Consider the following 18,127-nt stretch of genomic DNA (forward strand, 5'->3'; position numbering starts at 1 on the left):
AACAAAAACTCAGTTTCAGAAATTCTGTGAGGAACATGGCATTCAGAGACACTTTTCAGTGAAGAAGACTCCTCAGCAGAATGGTGTTGGAGAGAGGATGAATAGAAGACTAGATGTATGAGACTACTGAGACTGAATGCTGGACTTTCCAAAGGATTTTGGGCAGAGGCACTTAGTATGGCATGTTATGTCATCAATAGATCACCACGAGCTTCATTGGATGGTAAAGTTGCAGAAGAAGTATGGACAGGTAACCCAGTTAATTATAATATGTTACGCATATTTGGTTGTCCTGCTTATATACATGTACCCAGTGATGAACGATCGAAACTTGATCCTAAGTCAAAGAGGTGTATCTTCATTGGATATACCAAAGGTGTGAAGGGGTTCAAGTTCTAGGATCCAGTTTCTAGAAAGGTGATGTTGAGCAGAGATGCAGTATTTGATGAAGATTTTATGATGAAACAATCAGTTTTGACAGAGGTGCCCATGCCAAATGGAGAGACTTTGGGATCAAATATGATTCCAGTGAGCAATGAAATGGTTCATGTGAATAAAGGCAATGAACCATGCACTAGTTCAAGTCAAGAACATGATGATTCTCAGGCAGAGAGTTCAGGTGTGCAGGAGTATCTACTTGCTAGAGACAGGGATAGACGTCCTATCAAACCTCCAGAGAGATATGGCTTTGAGGATATGGCTTCAGATATCAGTTTAGGAGATCCATGTAGCTTTCAAGAGGCTATAAACAACCAGGAGAAAGAACAATGGATGGGTACCATGATGGAGGAGATGAAGTCTTTACAGAAGAACCAAACTTGAGAGCTTGCTTCCATTGCCCCCAAACAAGCTTGCAGTTGGGTGCAAGTGGGTGTGCAAGAGGAAGCCAGCAGTATCAGAAAAAGAAGGGGAAAAGTTCAAGGCTCGTCTTGTAGCAAAAGGGTATTCACAACAGAATGGGATCGACTACAATGATATTTTCTCCTCAATGGTGAGACACACTTCTATCAGGGCAGTGCTTGCCTTGATAGCTAGCCGGGATATGTACTTAGAACATATGGATGTGAAGACTGCCTTTCTCCATGGTGAATTAGAGGAGAAAATTTACATGACACAACCAGAGGGGTTCAGTGCAGCTGGACAGCGTCACTTGGTTTGCAAGTTGAAGAAGTCTCTATATGGGTTGAAGCAGTCTCCCAGACAGTGGTACAAGCGGTTTGACACTTATATGTTGAAGCTTGGTTATAAGCGTTGTGAGTATGATTGCTGTGTTTATGTGAGAAGCCTTGACGATGGTTCGTTTATTTTTCTGTTACTTTATGTTGATGATATGTTGATTGCTGCTAATCATTTGAGTGATATCAATGAGCTGAAAGTCATGCTAGGTAAGGAGTTTGACATGAAAGATTTAGGGGCTGCTAGGAAGATTCTTGGGACGGAGATTCACAGGGATAAGGGAGCTATAAAACTATGGCTCTCCCATCAAAGCTATGTTGAAAAGTAGAGATTTGATATGAGCAATGCTAAAGTAGTGAGCACTCCATTGGCAAATCACTTCAAGCTTTCCCTAGATCAGTGTCCAAAGACAAATGAAGAGAAGAAATATATGTCAAATGTTCCATATGCCAGTGCAGTGAGTTGCTTAATGTATGCTATGGTTTGTACTAGACCGAACTTGGCACAAGCAGTTAGTCAAGTATGCAAGTACATGTCGAAACCAGGGAAGCAACATTGGGAAGCAGTCAAATGGATTTTTAGATATTTGAAGGGGACTACAGGTCTCGGTATCATGTTTGGCAGCCAACAGAGTAAGCCTTCAGTTATTGGTTATGTTGATTCAGACTATGCAGGAGACTTAGATGATAGAAGGTCCACAACGGGGCTTGTCTTCATCCTTGTAGGTGGACCAATTATGTGGAGATCATCAGTTCAGTCTGTTGTTACTATGTCCACAACTGAAGTAGAGTACATGGCAGCTGGTGAAGCTTATAAGGAAGCCATGTGGCTTATGGGGCTAGTAAATGAGTTAGGCATTGAGCAAGGTGGAGTTCTACTGCATTGTGATAGTCAGAGTGCTATCTTCTTGGCAAAGAACCAGGTGTATCATGCTAGGACCAAACACATTGATGTGAGATTTCACAAGATCAGAGAGTTGGTAGCTTATGAGTATATACTATTGCAGAAAGTTCACACTTCAGAAAATGCAGCTGATATGTTAACCAAACCGGTTACTATGGACAAGTTCATGCATTGCCTAAGCTTGCTGAACATTCACTGATGCTGGACTATGGAGCACCCCCAACCCAATAGCGGAAGATGGAGATTGATGATATTCGCAACGTGGAGATTGTTGTGCAATGACTCATATCTCTAGATAACAACAATACAAGTTATGGGTTTGGGCTGATGTAAAGGGGTTGGGGGAGAGGGCTATATATATATTGATGTTATGTAAACCTAATGTAACAAGGAGAAGAATAGTAAAACACTAATCCTTATTCTCTAATAATATATAGTGGTAGCTGCTCAACGCTCCTGGAGACGTAGACACAATTGGTCGAACCTCGTTACCAAATTTCTTGTGTTATTCTCTTGTCTCTATACTCTATACTATTTGATTGTTCACTTGTTCCCAATAATACTTAATCATCATCGACTCTTTAAATAAAAGTAATACAAATAAATTTTGTATGATATACTAATTGTGTATTAATCTTTACAATATCATTATATAAATATTATACTAAAAAACAATTACCATACACATTCTAGTCAAGTTTTGACTAGAACATACTTTTACAAGTTTATTGCAGATAATTCAAATTTGACTCCAATCATCCTAAAAAATCAATATATTTAACTATAATATGTATTATTATAATGGTTGACTTTTAATTATTAACTAACAATTATAACAATGATTATTATAAGTTAAACAAAAAATATAAGAATAATTAGAAGATCAAATTTTAAAGAGTACTATTAATATTTTACATAAAATTACTCATTCATTTCTCACATTCTTCTCTAGTAAGTGGAGATAAATAATTATTTGTGGGTTTTATTTCTCTCTTCCTAACCACAGATTAGAAATGATCTATTTCTCTCTATCAAAGAAAGGGTACATGAGTCAAGTTTATTAATCTGAGTGTAAACAAAAAAAAAACTTTATTACCTGTCCTTCAATTAATCACCTCATGGACAACGTTGGAATTTTATAATTGAATTGGCAATAATACCCACCTGGCATTCACCAAAATAAACATTCTCTCAATTATATTGATATTTTATACATTGAGAATAAGAAATAATTAAATAAGTCAAAATATATTTTGATTATATTCATATATTGTTTTCCATAATTACTCATGTTAATTATTTTCACTATAAACAACTACACACAAATTCTCATAAGATTTTCAATTACCTGCACTAAGTTATTAAAAGAAAAAAATGTATGCACAAACATTGTACAAGATTTATACACTATTATTGTATCATCCACCAATGATGTTCAATTGTTGTTGATTTTTCAAAAAAGTAATCCAAATAATGAGTAAATGATAGTATACATGTGTATAAATCTTTATATTGTGTGATTTTACATATATGTATTAAAAACACACGATGAGAGATAAATTGGATATAACAAGTACATGTGTAATTGTTAGGGAAGAACTAAAACATCAATATACTAGGGAAGAGAAAATGTTACATATATTAGATTAGTAATGTCAACCACACATATATATTTAATAATATATTAATGATTAAAATTCATGTTAAATTAATTGCATGGATGTGATTAAAATATGTAATTATTATTTCTGAGATGAAGAGATTATTGGTCGAACATTTTGGCTTATTCATAGCCACACTTAGTAATAATAATAAGTCTTTCATTCCAAAACCCATACTCAAACAACGTTCATGAACCTTCCTTCTTTGTTCAACTTTCCCAACATATAAGTCTCCACAAACCATAAAACAAGTTATTCAAAACCCAAACTAGAAAAGCCTTAGGAAACAAACACAGGCATATATACGCTTGTATTTTGTTCATATTCACATAGCTTAATCATATACACATATGCATATTATTACTCTTCAAAATCAAACCAAAGAAAAGCCACAGCTTCCACCAAAGATGTCAAGTTTCGGATACAAGAAGGGGAAGCTATATGTTGGTCAAAACAATGGTTTTTACTTGGCCATGTCTACCCAGTTTCGTTGTGTTCCTTGTAAGTGTTGTGTTGAAGGGAAGAAGTTGAAGAAGGCTCAGGGAAATAAAGAGATATTAAGAAGGGCACTACTGACTCCACCACCACGTAAAGGGTTTAGATGGTTGAATTTCAGACCAACACCAAGCAGACTCTCTAATATGTCCACTGCTTGATTTTCTTTCTTTCTTTTATGTAAAATCTTACTTGGTTGATATTGGATAATTGTATTATTGAGATTTAAGATGATTCTCTATTAATGCTTTCTACCCTTATGAAATTTTGGCTCTTTGTAATTGGCGATTTAGTTTTAGACACGAATCTTTGTTTTTTTAGGGGATTCGTGTCTGTTATGTACAATTAGATTATTTGAGTACTTACATCTTTTCTTATATTTACATATGTTATATGTTATAAGTACATTAGTTCCACCTTAAAATATGGGATACCATATTCACATACATATATTTTATTCAAAATTTTAACAAATATATTAAGGTATTGTTTTTAAGAATATAATGCAAAATTTGCTTTAAAAATGATGTTTTAAGTGTTTGGGAGACACCCGTAGTGTGCACAGGAAAAAAACATCCTGCTATGTTATGAAAATTGCAGGTGATTTCTAGATTTTTTATAACTTTAGTAATCTCTCAATTTGCCATCATGCAGCCATGCTATAACATTCACGCTTGATATTATATTGCCACCACCATCACAAATTATTATCTAGCTCTGTATCTCATAGAAAACGAATTACTATTTGTTCATCTATGTGCGTCATTATTTTTTGGGTACTACCATGGATATCCTCTCACCTTTTGGGTAAAAAATTAATTTCTTTCAAGATGCATGAGTCTTTCTCAACAAGTGTCATTCCAAGAAATCGAACATTTGACATTTTGGTTTTTATGAGGATCTAGTGAGACCTTGTACCACTATATCACATGCCAGGCCGCATCGTCCGCAAAAATATACGGACAGTGCATCATATTTTTACCTGTTAGCCCATATTATTAGGCTCGTTTTATTTGCAGAACATTTTTAGGGGCTCGGCAGGCCTAACTGCCAACTCCGTTCAACAATTTCACACTTTCACCTCACCCCTCTCCCACTATTACACACACTCACTGTCACACACACTCACTGTCACACACACTCACACTCCCATTCAAAGTTTGATTGAAGCTTCACCAATCACCAATCACCACTCATCTCAATTCTCAACTCAACAAACCAATTTTTATAACAGTTATCACAGTGTCACTATAACAGTTCAAACTGGTCAAAAGGCACAACATAATAATTTTTTATAGAAACAACAATTATCAAATACTTAAAATTAATTCAAACTATTATAGTAACATTAATAAATGCTGACAGCATGTTAGAACCTCAGATTCTAGGCTGTTAGTATTGAATTATTAATTCACATGCCACAACTCCCTTCTAACAGTGCATTACATTTTATTGAGCCAGAGTTTTTTAGTATAAATAGCAAAATGCCTACCGACCACCCGCATGCTCGTTTGGCCATTTTAAAATGGGGAAGACATGTGATTTTATTTGTTAAGGTTTTGCAAGCATGCCTGCACCCGCATAAGTTTTGCAGACATAATGCGAGCACAGGCCGAACGACTCATTTTGCCATCTATAAGTAGATGCCCATGATGCAATTCAAGGACCATGGTGCAGGTTGTGGTGTAGGCCACAAAAGAAGATGAACGATAATTAAAATATGCCACAACACCATAATTTAACGCAATTGATGAAAAATAATTATGTTGGATATTTGAAACTTAATGGACATGTATGAAATAAAAAACTTAAAGACTGGATACTAAGTTAAAAGTAACTTGGGAGGCTAGTATAGAGCTTTGCTATATATACATACACATATATATATATACACACATATATATATATATATATATATATATATATATATGATGTTATTGAGTATTTAAATCAAGTAATCTTAAATTTTATTTCTAGACCAATTAGAAGGAGCTAGAGAGAGACAAAATATATAGATAAATGTTACAGAAATGAGTACCCTTACAGCCTTACTTTCACTGTGCTATTGAACTTTATGAATAGAAATTTCAAAGTTTTACAATTCAGTAATATACAACACCACCTGCAATAAGAAAATCAGGCTGATGCAAACCAGACAGCATACATATACATTACAAAGAATGAAGGATTATTTCCTGCTTGGGTATGGCCGCAAGATCAAGAGGCCCACTCAACTTTCTTTAGGCAATACAAGGCGATCTTGGCCTTCAATAAGCTTTGCAGAACGAATAACATCACCACTTTTTATCTCCGGGAGGATATCTCTCCCAATAGTTGTGTATCTGCATATTTTAATACCATAAAAATAGAGGAAAGGTAAACTCCAAAATCATTAATATAACAAGGTTATGAATGTTAACAATGCTTACCCAAAAACTGAAAACTGTCCCTCATCAAATGATATTCCTCCCAAGCCAGCCTACAGAAGTAGGAAAAGAATAACTTATATGAATGAAATCAAATTGCAAAAGAAATAACATTCAAACATAAAGATTCTGCTTTCACCTATCACTCTTATCTTTTATAACAAGTACAGCTAGTGCAGAGAGTAGTAGATTGCACTTACACTTCGTTTATCATAAAGATAGAAGAAAAACTGATCAGGTGATGAATACTCCTCGGAGTCTTCATTATGGGCCATAGCAACTGCCCCATAAACAGATAGAGGAAGGACTGGCAGTTCTCCATCCTTTCAGAAGATACATACATAAGAAAAGAAAAAGAACATTACGATAAATATATGCTAAGTCTGCGGGAAAATCTTCGATAGGATAAAACAAAATCACACCTGCACACTCAATTTTGTTTTGTAAAGGGGCTCAAATTGTCCAGAGGGCATTATCTCCAAGGGAACACTGTAACCACTGTTCTTATCAAGCCCATTATCTGAGATAATTGCTTGGTTGATACAGTTGAGTTTTATGCCATTGTATGCTCCATCCATCACCTGAAGGATATGTAACTGTGTGAGTGCAGTTTTTACTAGACTGTATGACCTAATAATCAAGACGTTTAAAATGCCAACACTCAAGCACAGGAAAAATAGTACACTTAGTACATTATATGACATCAAGTACACAATTAAAACTATATTCTATATACTTCATGGCCAAAACAAGAACAACCCAATCTCCAATGAATAGATAAGCTCCATCCATGAGAATAGCAATAACATTTACACTCCACAACTGAAGACCTGACTTCCTTATTTTTCTCTTACCTTATTGCCACAGTTTTTAGGTTTGATTCCCATCTATTTATTAAATCTGATGCTTCGCATCATAAACAATTTTGTCTGTTCAATGATATTACATTATATTTTGAATTGGATAATCTGGGTATTCCAGTTATAACCAGTTCACTGTAAATGGAATAGTTGATTAATTGCTGCATACATTAGATCCTTAACATAAGTTTAAGTACCTTGAAGTCACTTTCTTCTCTATTTAAACTTCAAACCTAAAGACCAAAACTAAATTTAAAATTCAAGACCTCGAGAAACTCACAAGAATTTTCTCAAGAAAAAAACTAGTTTACTGCATAAATTACAATATTAGCATGAAAAAACTGGAGAGAAACAGGAAGTGAAAATTGAAGGTTATTATCAATCAGAAATTATGAAAAATGAGAGAACAGGGATGAACCATCAGAAGTGATCAAAATAAAGAGTGGTGTGCATAAAGGTTGTTGGCAAGGAAATGAAGGAATGGCTACAGGCAAAATTAACTAAACTGAAGGACTGTTTAACTACCTTACCAATTTTGCGAAATTCCCAGCTGTTAATGGAGTTGAGTATCCGTCTATAACAACCTGAAAACAATGGTTAACTATCAGTTAATATTTAATATACCACCTACCAACAGTTATTTACCCATGCACATTGACCTAACTGCAATTTTGTAGTTTGTTGTATTCTTCAAAACAAACCCATTCTTACTAGATAGTTATTATAGATCCTATATGGGACATGAGGCCCGTAAAGTTAACACCCAGTAGATAATAATAAAGGTGAAGTTATTGAGTGAATTATACCTGAATGGTGGCAGTTTTTCTTTCTTCACCACGAACTGGAGAAAATGTTGAACCATCACCTTTCTCAATGGTGAACTCGACAGTTCCTCTCCCTGAAAGCCTACAAAAAAATTGAAAAGATATTGATTTTATCTCCAGTTCCGAGTGTGTAACTTTCCCAAATAATTGAGCTACAAATGTTAACCTTAAATCATATTTTATGCTAGTTTCATGTTAAATGGTCACAGTATGTTCAAGTATGTGAGGGGAGGGGGTATCAGTTATCCATTACAGGGATCTGTGTACTATATCAGCATAGTGCCTGACATGATTTTTGGTAGGAGTTACTGACCGTGGATATTGCATGTATTGCTTAGGCAACAGAAAAGATAATCCTGGTGCCTGTTTCAACAATACCGAGTTAGATTTTGGACAAGCTCATAATATCGTTGTTGCGTAAAAATTCAGTAAATGTTCTTAAGAAAATAAAACTACTACTACTGATTTAAAGATGGAATTATATTATCTATTTTGCAATTACTTGTAATAACTCTAGCTCTGCGACAGTATCCAGTGTCGATGCAAGGCTAACAGACACTTTATCTGCATCCTGTTCCTTTATAGATTGAAGAAGAGCTTGCAACCCAGCCTGAAAAATATTGACAATTTGAGTATTTGACATCATTCTGGTAGTCTGTACATTGAATGATTACTACCAATTTCACTTGATGTATGAATTATTTAACACCATAGACGACATAATCCTACAAAAAGACAGAACAAAATGAACTGAAATGAGTAGAAATAGCCAAATTCCACATTCTATTTTCTTCATTTGAAACCTTTTCTTGCATCCAGCAACTTTTTGATACAGGCACATGGAACGTAGGCGTATTAACTTTAACTGAGAAACATAAACTACTGGAAAGTGTCCTCATTTTCCAATATGAGCTATAATCACAACCATAATCTTAAAGTTAATTCAACTAAAAGAATCATAACTATAACCAATTTTAATGAAATGGGAATGCTTCTTGTTCCTTTTTTGTTTGGAGGGGGAGAGTTAGCACATGAATGCATGTATCTAAAATGGCAAGAATTTTACCAAGATATACAAACACTTACATACTCTAGAAGGTATTTTCTAAAATACCTTTCCATCTATTAGAGATGCATGTACCAAAGAGCCCCTTTCCTTCAGTTCTGGTGGTATACTCGCCAATATAGCATCTTTTTCATCTACCGCTATCTAAAGTAAGAAAGTAAGGATCAAAGTGAGGTCATCATGCTAACATTATACAACAATAGGTTACTATCAGACCACATATAGCATGGGAGGCATAGGAAGGTACTCCGATGAGATGCAGCAAATAATAGGAAGTACATAGGTTTCTATCAACTAGAAAAATACAAGGCCATCACAGATGTGATGCTACAGGAAATAGCTATAAATCAAAATTTTCAAATAGATAACATGGTGGGAGCTTGAACAACTACTGGCTTCATTATAAGGCAGGTGCATGTCCAACCTTTAAAAAATTCGACCCATTCATCATCCAATAAAATCCCCTAGGATGCAGTGAACTTCTTTTAGAGATGCAATAAGTACTTACTAGGTTTGCTCATTAATCTAGCACATTGCGTTCCAAATTCGTTGTCCTTTCTATAGCGTATTAGATTTACCTTAAAATCTAAAAAAAGTAACATAATAATCACGTAAAAAGTGACAAACAACATACCCAAATGAATTGCATAACTATACCCAAATGAATTGCATAACTATACCCATGCTGTGTTCCTAGTAACTTTGGCAATAACACATTAACACCTAATGATGCCTCTCAGTCTAGTGCAAATAGACAAGAAAGAGAAGTGGACCAAAACATTTCAAATTATGAATACCTTCAAAACTTTCTTCACATTCCCTTCCATTGTCCCATAAGGTTTTCTCTGTGGAATCCTCAACAAGTACGAAATATCTTCAAGTGAGTCCTAAAATAAGAGAACAGAAAACAACATTCCCCACTGGTCATTAAAAAAATTGAGTAAATTACATAACCAATATACAGTTATTTAACAGTTATCTTACTATATACATTGACTCCACAATGAAATTGATACCATATAAACATTCATAATCTTAAAATCATGTTACTGTTACCTGAATAGCCTTCATGTTAGGGTTAGCAGGTATAGATTTTCTGAGAGCAACTTCTCCAGTTCTGGGAACTTTTGTATCAGGGGAATACAGAACTGCTCTCGCAGGAGGAGTTATATAGGACCATGAATCTGATGAAGAATCAACCAAAGGAAGCAAAAATGTAATCTGAACTGAGACAAGTACCATTGGAATTAAAGTCTTCAATTGCTTCATTCTGGGTTCAATAATCGCTTTTGACACCTCATGCTGTTGGATTACAAGCTCATGCAGCTTAAATCACCAAAAAAAGTAGTTAAGAAAAAGTGATAATGCGAAAAAGGATATAGTCAAATTATATAAATTAAAGTAAAATGCAGTTATTATGCATTAGTTTAGATCCCCGCTAACCAAAATGTATTCGTATGAGCCACACTTTTTGGCAGGTGCACGCACCCCAAAAGGATTAATTTGTTACATTACAAAAAAAAGTAAAATGCAGTTAGTTGTGTTAAAAGTAAAACCTTTTTAGAGAAGGAAGTGATTGTTGAAGGGGGTGGAGGGTGGTTGGTGCGAAAGAAAGAAGGAAGAGAGGGAAAGAGTGTTGAGATGAGAGAGGAAGAGAGAGAAAACGCCATTGAAGTTGAGAAATGGAAGAGATTGTTGTTACTTTGGTTTGCTATCTTGCGCGCCTAATCCGTTGAGCTTAGTGGAACAATGAACACGCGTCCTGTCCTCTCTATTTGGCTGAGGTTGCGTAATGACGTTAGTACCCCTCGGTTTAAGAAAATGGGGAATGGATGAGAAAAAGGTCCCACCGAGATTTGAACTCGGGTTACTGGATTCAGAGTCCAATGTCCTGACCACTAGACCATGGGACCAATTTGATCTGGTAATTCGGTCCTAGATACTAGTATCAATGGTTGTTGTTTATCTTCCGTACAATATGGACATTGCAAGTTTTGGCGTAGATGGATCCATCTTTTGCTATCCATTCTTTTATGCCAAAATAAACCCAATACTCACTTTATATTAATGGGTTTAATGAAGATTTTTAATGGTGGTAATGTAGAGACAGAAATGCCTCATAAAAAGGTAATAAATAGAGATATACAAATGTTTTGTCAACCAATATGGATAATCCAAATTGATTGTAAGATATTATTGTATTCTCTAAAAGTAGGGGTATAAGGCCTTATTTAATCCTAGGATCAAAAAGGTCAAAAAAATTGATAGTTATGCAAAAAAATTATTTATTAAGCAATTACGAAAATTGAACTTAATTCATGATACTAAATAGATTGTGGCCACTCAACAATAAAAAGTTACTTCAGGAATAACAAAAGTAATCTTCAATAGGAATTCACATTGATGATAGACAAGTTTGATACCTCGAAGACTCTTTACACCTAGGGTTTTAGTAGTTCCAAAACATAAAACAAAATAGAGAGGATAAAGTGCTCAGGCGATATACTAGAAAATTTTAATGACCATTTAGTCATTAACTCAAGCATTTTTGTCATCTCTGATCACCAAATTATGTTTTTTTTAGTAAATTTAGATCAATCTTTTGTCAATCATTTAGAATGAATTATTATTGACAAATCCATTGAAATTTTATATTACCTGACCAGCGTTTTGGTTGTTGCTATTCTCATTGAATTCATTAGTACAGTATCAAACTTAGTGATTTATTAACGCACTCAAATCCCCAACAATGACTCTGACTGGCCAATGGAAAAGTAACAAATAATATATAAATAATGATATTTTTAATACAATGTTTCGGTCTTGGATTTCTTAAACGGTCATCTTCCTTACCATTCCATTTTTTTAATAAAAAGTCATAGCATAAATCACGTGAGGTTGATTTAAAAAATAATGAAAGAAACAAAAAGGTCATGACTATATAATGAGACGTGGATTTAAATATCTTTATGTACTTCATCACAATCTCAACCATGGATAATCAACTCAATGGTTACGTTTGCCACTTTTTTTACACCTTTTATCTTTATCCCATATTCGCAAATCACAATGTACGGACGAATTATGCTATGCACATAGAGACATGTAATATAGTTTGCCATAAATTGATTAAAGAGTTAGCTAATTACTGAAATGCATACAACTTTGTAGAACATAAATAAATAAAATAGACCATGAACCGGGTTGCCTCTACCAAAATTTTGCCTCACTGATGTAATTTCAGGACAAAGAAAGCCTCACAAATTTGAGGAGTCCCAACTAGCATAAACAGCATCAATTAATTTTTCATGCAATGTGACACCAGAGCATGCAATTATGCCTCTGTCAAGACCTTCCAAGTACATTCCCTTTGAAAAGTCTAGAGGGCGACCACCAGCATCGGTTACCACACCACCGGCCTCTTCAACAATCACAACACCAGCTGCGTGATCCCATATCTTCTCCTTGTACCCGGACTTTGCGAACTTCATGAATATCTCAGCATCTCCCCGAGCTATTGCTGCATATTTTACCATGCTGTGGACACGCAAAGGCTGTTTTCTGTTGAAAGAGTTGATCAATTCAATGATGGTGTTCAAAAGGGAATATCAAAGAAGAGGAATTAAGTATTAAATAGGAAAAACACTTCGGAGAGTAGCCTAATTTCACTGAATTGATAAAATGATACATAATATAAACCAAACAGGCTATAATTTCCAAGCAAAGCAAGGTGTCTGGTCCAGGATTCCTTTCTTTCATATCTTCCCATATCGGGCATGCATTTAAGAATTGAACCAAAATCTCTATATAATAACTCATTCTATCATCAACTTACTAAACCAGTTATAACTTTCCAAGGTTTGATGTAAATAAATATATAAAATATCAAAGAGAAATCAATGCCTGTGGTCAGACATTTAAAAAATGCCTATGGTCCATAAATATGCAAGTTGTCCTATAAAATTTTGCTTCATTTTTTGACTTGGATAGTGTATACATTGGAAACCATAGAAATATCAACTGGTGATATTTACATGCATACACAGGTCCACATACACACCAATATACATGCTACAACATAGGAAATCTACTTTGTGCTTTGCTCATGTATGGAAGGTTTAGGCAGGATTTGGTTCCAGGACATTGCAATCAACTGCAGAAGTCTTTACCAGCTGAGTTAGCTAGCACCCACTTCTTATTTCTCCTAATTCCCACTAAGGTACCAAGAACTAAAATGTCTGTTTTTATATCATCTTCACTATTTCTAATATTATAGTAAAACTGACTAAGTTCTATTTCCTAATGGCGTTTTTGTTATTCTAACAGGCTCTAACTGTTACTGTCATGGCACTTAAATCATAAACCTCTTAACACCATCCTTAACTGCATTACAGCATTACCTAATTCAAAGTGTGAAAGAAGTTCAACTGTTGGACATTTGATAAATAAAGGAGAAAATATAATACCTTAGTCCCACACTATGAGCAAGTCCAGCGGTGAAGGAATGATTCGAGTTTGCCCTTTCCACTGGTTCACAGAGAGTTGCTAATGCTGGATCATCAGTGGAAGAAACCTGAATAAGTCTAGCACAATTTGGCCACTCTAGCATCTTATCCCCAGAACTTAATGACTGCAACCATGCCTCGCCACTGCCTCTCGTTGCATACAGCACACATCCTTTTCCCCATTCATCAGGAGTTGTCTGAGATGATTGAGATGTAGTTTGATGATACTGGTAACGATAATTTAGCCACTCTGTCTTTACTGGGTAGTTAGGGCATCCGAGAACTCCAAGAACAACTTTTCCATCTTCAATTAGGGCTAGAGCAACAGCATACTGATCCCCGCGTACAAATCCTAATGTGCCATCAACAGGGTCAAGAACCCAATGTCTTCCACTGGGGCCTCCAGTTGAGTTGCAGCGGCTAATTGCTTCAAGAACGTCTGAAGTCCCAAGAGTTGTCTCTGGACTTCGAAGACCGTACTTGGATGCAGATGCTAAAGATTCGTTGACAGTATTTACGACAGCTTGCAGTAAGCCAGCAGAATCATCCTTAGAGATAGTTTGTATATCTTCTTCAGCAACAATTGTCACATTTTGAACCCCAAAATTTTCAGATAGTAACCAACTAACGGTTGCTTGAACACTCAAGTCTTCTCATGCGGAGAAACGAAATGAAACACATGGTCAGTTTACTCTGACCAATATTTGCAGCAATAACAAAAAAATTGAGCATCATACTTAAGCACACGGAAAAGGAGAAGTGAAGTCCCACAAAACAGATTTAATAATTTCTAGTGATTCAAAACTTACAAATAAAAATGTTAACATTCAATCGTTCATAACTCCATACACTCAATCGATCAAAAAGCAAACACTCAAGAAGTTGATCAACCTAAATTTATAATGACCTAAAGGATGAAACAAATCAATAAAAGTTTCTAGCCATAATGTAACTATGATTTCCACCAACTAGAAACTGAGCACCACAAAAGAGACATACACAACCAGAAAAAGAACATGAAACCATGAAAAGTAGAAGCAAAAATATACAGCAAGTGGGAAACATCTCCACAGAATATATTGTGAATCATAGTCACCTTCATGGATTCTATGCAAAAGATTCATATCTTATTCTAAGAGTAAAATGAATCTCCTAATATTTATTATTGGCTAGGACTAAAGTGCAACCAGTACTGCATAATCAAATTCTATCAGTAACTCTACGAATTTTGCACCTGTTCCTTCGCACTGTGTACCAATTTCATGGAAACTTTGCAGTGTAAAGAAAGTGTTACGATTATGGTAAGAAGTGATGAACCGGATACCAGTACCACATTCGCTATCAAGTACTAAGAGTAACCCCGTTAGCTATAATCAGTACAGTTGATCGCATCAGTACAACTATTTATATGACAGTTTTTGAATTGATGGGTTGGATTTCCTATTTTCCTTCAAAGAGAAAAAGTTTCACTGACATTAGGATTTATACCAACCATTAAGTTACTGCCAAATGCTGTTTGTACATGTGCAACAATTGCATCATAGGCTTAGCCTTTATAATAACATGCAAAGTGTCCAAGACAAAATATTTTAAATTTAAAAAATCTGGAGGGGGCCCAAAATTTAATTTTTGCCGTAACATTTCTGTTTCCATAAGCAATGAAGAAAGAGTATTCAAAATTCCAGTTCGAATGAATGGTTATAACCAAAATTAGGATATTTCTTTCTTCTCCATTAAAATGTAAGAGTGGACCGTGCAATGGAGTACGTGGGTGATAATTGCAGAGACTTTTCTGTCAGTCCTGAAATCTAATTCCACAAAAACTAAATCATGCAGACTGCCTGTAATATATTAGATATGTTACATGTATAACAGCATTAACATAATTTCAACTTTTCAACAGCTAACCTAGATGTATAACATGTGTGTGTTCACTATATTTATATCTCAAACAAATCATTTGACTGCTTAACTACATGTTAGTGAATGTTATGAAACAGCTGAAGTTACTCAATAACTGTATGGAGAGGTTCACAAGCACTTTCAGTCAAGAATGCTCCGGTTCCAATGAACAATGTACTTTTCACTAGCAGTTATTTTATACTCTTTACGTTTCCTTATGTTAGCCACTAGTTTTTTCCCGAATAACTCATTAGAGAAATATGCGGACACAAGGTAAATGCCAAAATGATAAGTCTATAAAACACATGGCAATGCAATTATGGAGACACCATTAACAAGGGAGTGAAGGGACAAGGATGGATCAATAAATTCTTTCATGATGCAAGATCAAATGAAAATACGAAATCATGGCTGAAGGATGAAATTATCAGGTTATCAACTCAATATTTAAATTTAATTGGCACTCTACTATTCAGTCAGACCTCAAACAAATCCGATAACTCCCTACTCCAGAAAGAAAAAGGTGAAAAATGCACGGTAGCAAAATTACCCACTACTCCACTAGAGATTTCAGTTTCACAAAGAAATACAACAATTCACTGGTTTCTTTTTGGTACAACAATAATGTAAATAGAAGATTTAGCCAATCCCATATGAATCTTCAAGCTACATTACCTATTGAAGATTTAAATTTCACTAACAAATAGTTTATTGTATTTGATATAAACTGTTTCATCCAACACTTTGCCATAGTTTCAAAAGAGATAGGATTTTTGGAAACCACATTTAATTCCATCCCAATGCAAACTTGCAATTATGCAATTCACAACATCCCCAAATAAACACATGAAAAAAGGATACAAGGGGATTGAAATTGAAAGAAAAAAAAAACCTGCAACAGTAACAGGAGAATCATCGTCCTTGGAAACAACGAGATCATTGGTGGTTGCAAGGAGCTTCTCCTGCACTCTCCCACACAGAGCACATGCCACGTGGACAACCCTCACCGCTACCTCCAATTCCATTGCGTATTTCTTCTCATTTTCCTTCATCTCTCCCATTGGCAAAACAAATTCACAATAACCCACGTTCCTTCACAGTTCAAAATCAGAAAATTTCTACGTACCCACCTCCTAAAAATACGTTAAAGGTATCAAAGATGAGGAAAAGATTTCGTTTTGAAAGGACTGTGGCATCATTTCCCTAAAAGCAAAATCTGAAAGTGAAATATGGGGTCGTTTTGCTCCTATTAAAAAAGATTTGAATCATGACCCTTTTTTTCTTTTCTTTCAGAAATCTTGAAACGTAAGCTCGAGCCTGCAAAAGAATATTCAAATCTTATATAAAAGGGTTGGGTTGGGGTTATATAGGTAGAGATGGCAAAATTGGTGGGCATTGAGCACCGGCTTCTATAGCCCCTAATTTTTTAAAGCATACAAATTTATTTCATTTCTGTATTTTGTTTGGCCATTTGCATCCACAGATATTTCTCTAGGGCATTGTGAGCTATTCACTAGCATAATGTTTTAAAAAATAATAAAAATTTAAATAAATTATGTATTTTGATCAGGAATTTTTGCTATATAATGTGACTTATTCAATTTCATAGAGTATATTAAGATTTCTTTTTTTATTTTTTATCTTCATCAGCTTCTTTATTTAATTTTTTTATTTTCTTTTATAGATTTTTTTTGCCTATTTTAATTTTATCAATGCTCACATGCCAGCCCAAAATCATTTAACCTTTTTTAAAAACAAATATTGCATGTAAATGTGCCAAAAAATGATAAGCATGCATGTCTGCTTTCCCTTATGATTTATGAGTATTTTGCAGTAAAAAACTAAACAGATTGCACAGCCCATTTTACCATCACTATATATGGGGTGGACACTGTATTTTTTTTAGTTACTTAAAATTATAAAGGGATAAAGTTTATTTAGATCGTAGAGATTATATACTCAAAATGCAATATGTTGCTTTTTACCTATTTTCTTGATTTATACTTTTTTCCATAAACTAAGTTAGTTACCCACCGAAACATATACTAATCATGAGTGGCTGCTGTGATATTTTGGGTGGGTTGTAGAGTATCACCAACCATGGGTCTCTATCACATTCCATTTTTGAAGTTCTTTGTTTCCTTACTCCTACCCCAGTCAGCATTGGCATAAATATGGATAGCATTGACAAAATGGGCTCTTTTGTTCTTGCTCCACCAATGTCGGTTTAAATCTTGTGGGGACGTGAATATATCGGCATATAAATATATGTAACAATTTATATATACTTAGTGTATTGTTTATTCTTT

General features: G+C 34.8%; 2 protein-coding genes and 1 non-coding gene across 3 annotated transcripts; all 3 read right to left on the minus strand.

Annotated features, from left to right (window-relative positions):
- Positions 6,258–11,173, minus strand: LOC109355110 (peptidyl-prolyl cis-trans isomerase CYP37, chloroplastic). The gene is made up of 12 exons (XM_019598057.1): positions 10,968–11,173; positions 10,468–10,737; positions 10,209–10,298; positions 9,460–9,555; positions 8,848–8,955; positions 8,659–8,708; positions 8,328–8,427; positions 8,052–8,105; positions 7,084–7,242; positions 6,862–6,984; positions 6,665–6,714; positions 6,258–6,577 (listed from the first exon to the last, which is right to left on the minus strand). The coding sequence occupies exons 1-12, from the start codon at positions 11,079–11,081 to the stop codon at positions 6,466–6,468; spliced, it is 1,326 nt and encodes a 441-aa protein (XP_019453602.1). The 5' UTR covers positions 11,082–11,173; the 3' UTR covers positions 6,258–6,465.
- Positions 11,253–11,324, minus strand: TRNAQ-CUG. Its single transcript has one exon. It is a non-coding gene; the product is annotated as a tRNA-Gln (tRNA).
- LOC109353299 (PAP-specific phosphatase HAL2-like) lies at positions 12,518–17,152 on the minus strand. The gene is made up of 3 exons (XM_019595520.1): positions 16,711–17,152; positions 13,878–14,565; positions 12,518–12,972 (listed from the first exon to the last, which is right to left on the minus strand). The coding sequence occupies exons 1-3, from the start codon at positions 16,877–16,879 to the stop codon at positions 12,669–12,671; spliced, it is 1,161 nt and encodes a 386-aa protein (XP_019451065.1). The 5' UTR covers positions 16,880–17,152; the 3' UTR covers positions 12,518–12,668.

The sequence above is a fragment of the Lupinus angustifolius genome, chromosome LG08 (assembly GCF_001865875.1).
Source record: "Lupinus angustifolius cultivar Tanjil chromosome LG08, LupAngTanjil_v1.0, whole genome shotgun sequence".
Taxonomy (NCBI): domain Eukaryota; kingdom Viridiplantae; phylum Streptophyta; class Magnoliopsida; order Fabales; family Fabaceae; genus Lupinus; species Lupinus angustifolius.

What these genes read in the sequence shown, in the direction of transcription:
- LOC109355110 (XM_019598057.1), bottom strand. Translation starts at nt 11,081, where the DNA reads ATGGCGTTTTCTCTCTCTTCCTCTCTCATCTCAACACTCTTTCCCTCT. An exon ending in CTAACATGAAGGCTATTCAG is followed by an intron (nt 10,299 to 10,467) that starts GTAACAGTAACA and finishes CTCTTATTTTAG; the next exon opens with GACTCACTTGAAGATATTTC. An exon ending in CAATACATGCAATATCCACG is followed by an intron (nt 8,428 to 8,658) that starts GTCAGTAACTCC and finishes ATTTTTTTGTAG; the next exon opens with GCTTTCAGGGAGAGGAACTG.
- LOC109353299 (XM_019595520.1), bottom strand. Translation starts at nt 16,879, where the DNA reads ATGGGAGAGATGAAGGAAAATGAGAAGAAATACGCAATGGAATTGGAG. An exon ending in TTCTCCTGTTACTGTTGCAG is followed by an intron (nt 14,566 to 16,710) that starts GTTTTTTTTTTC and finishes CCGCATGAGAAG; the next exon opens with ACTTGAGTGTTCAAGCAACC. An exon ending in GCTCATAGTGTGGGACTAAG is followed by an intron (nt 12,973 to 13,877) that starts GTATTATATTTT and finishes CTCTTTCAACAG; the next exon opens with AAAACAGCCTTTGCGTGTCC.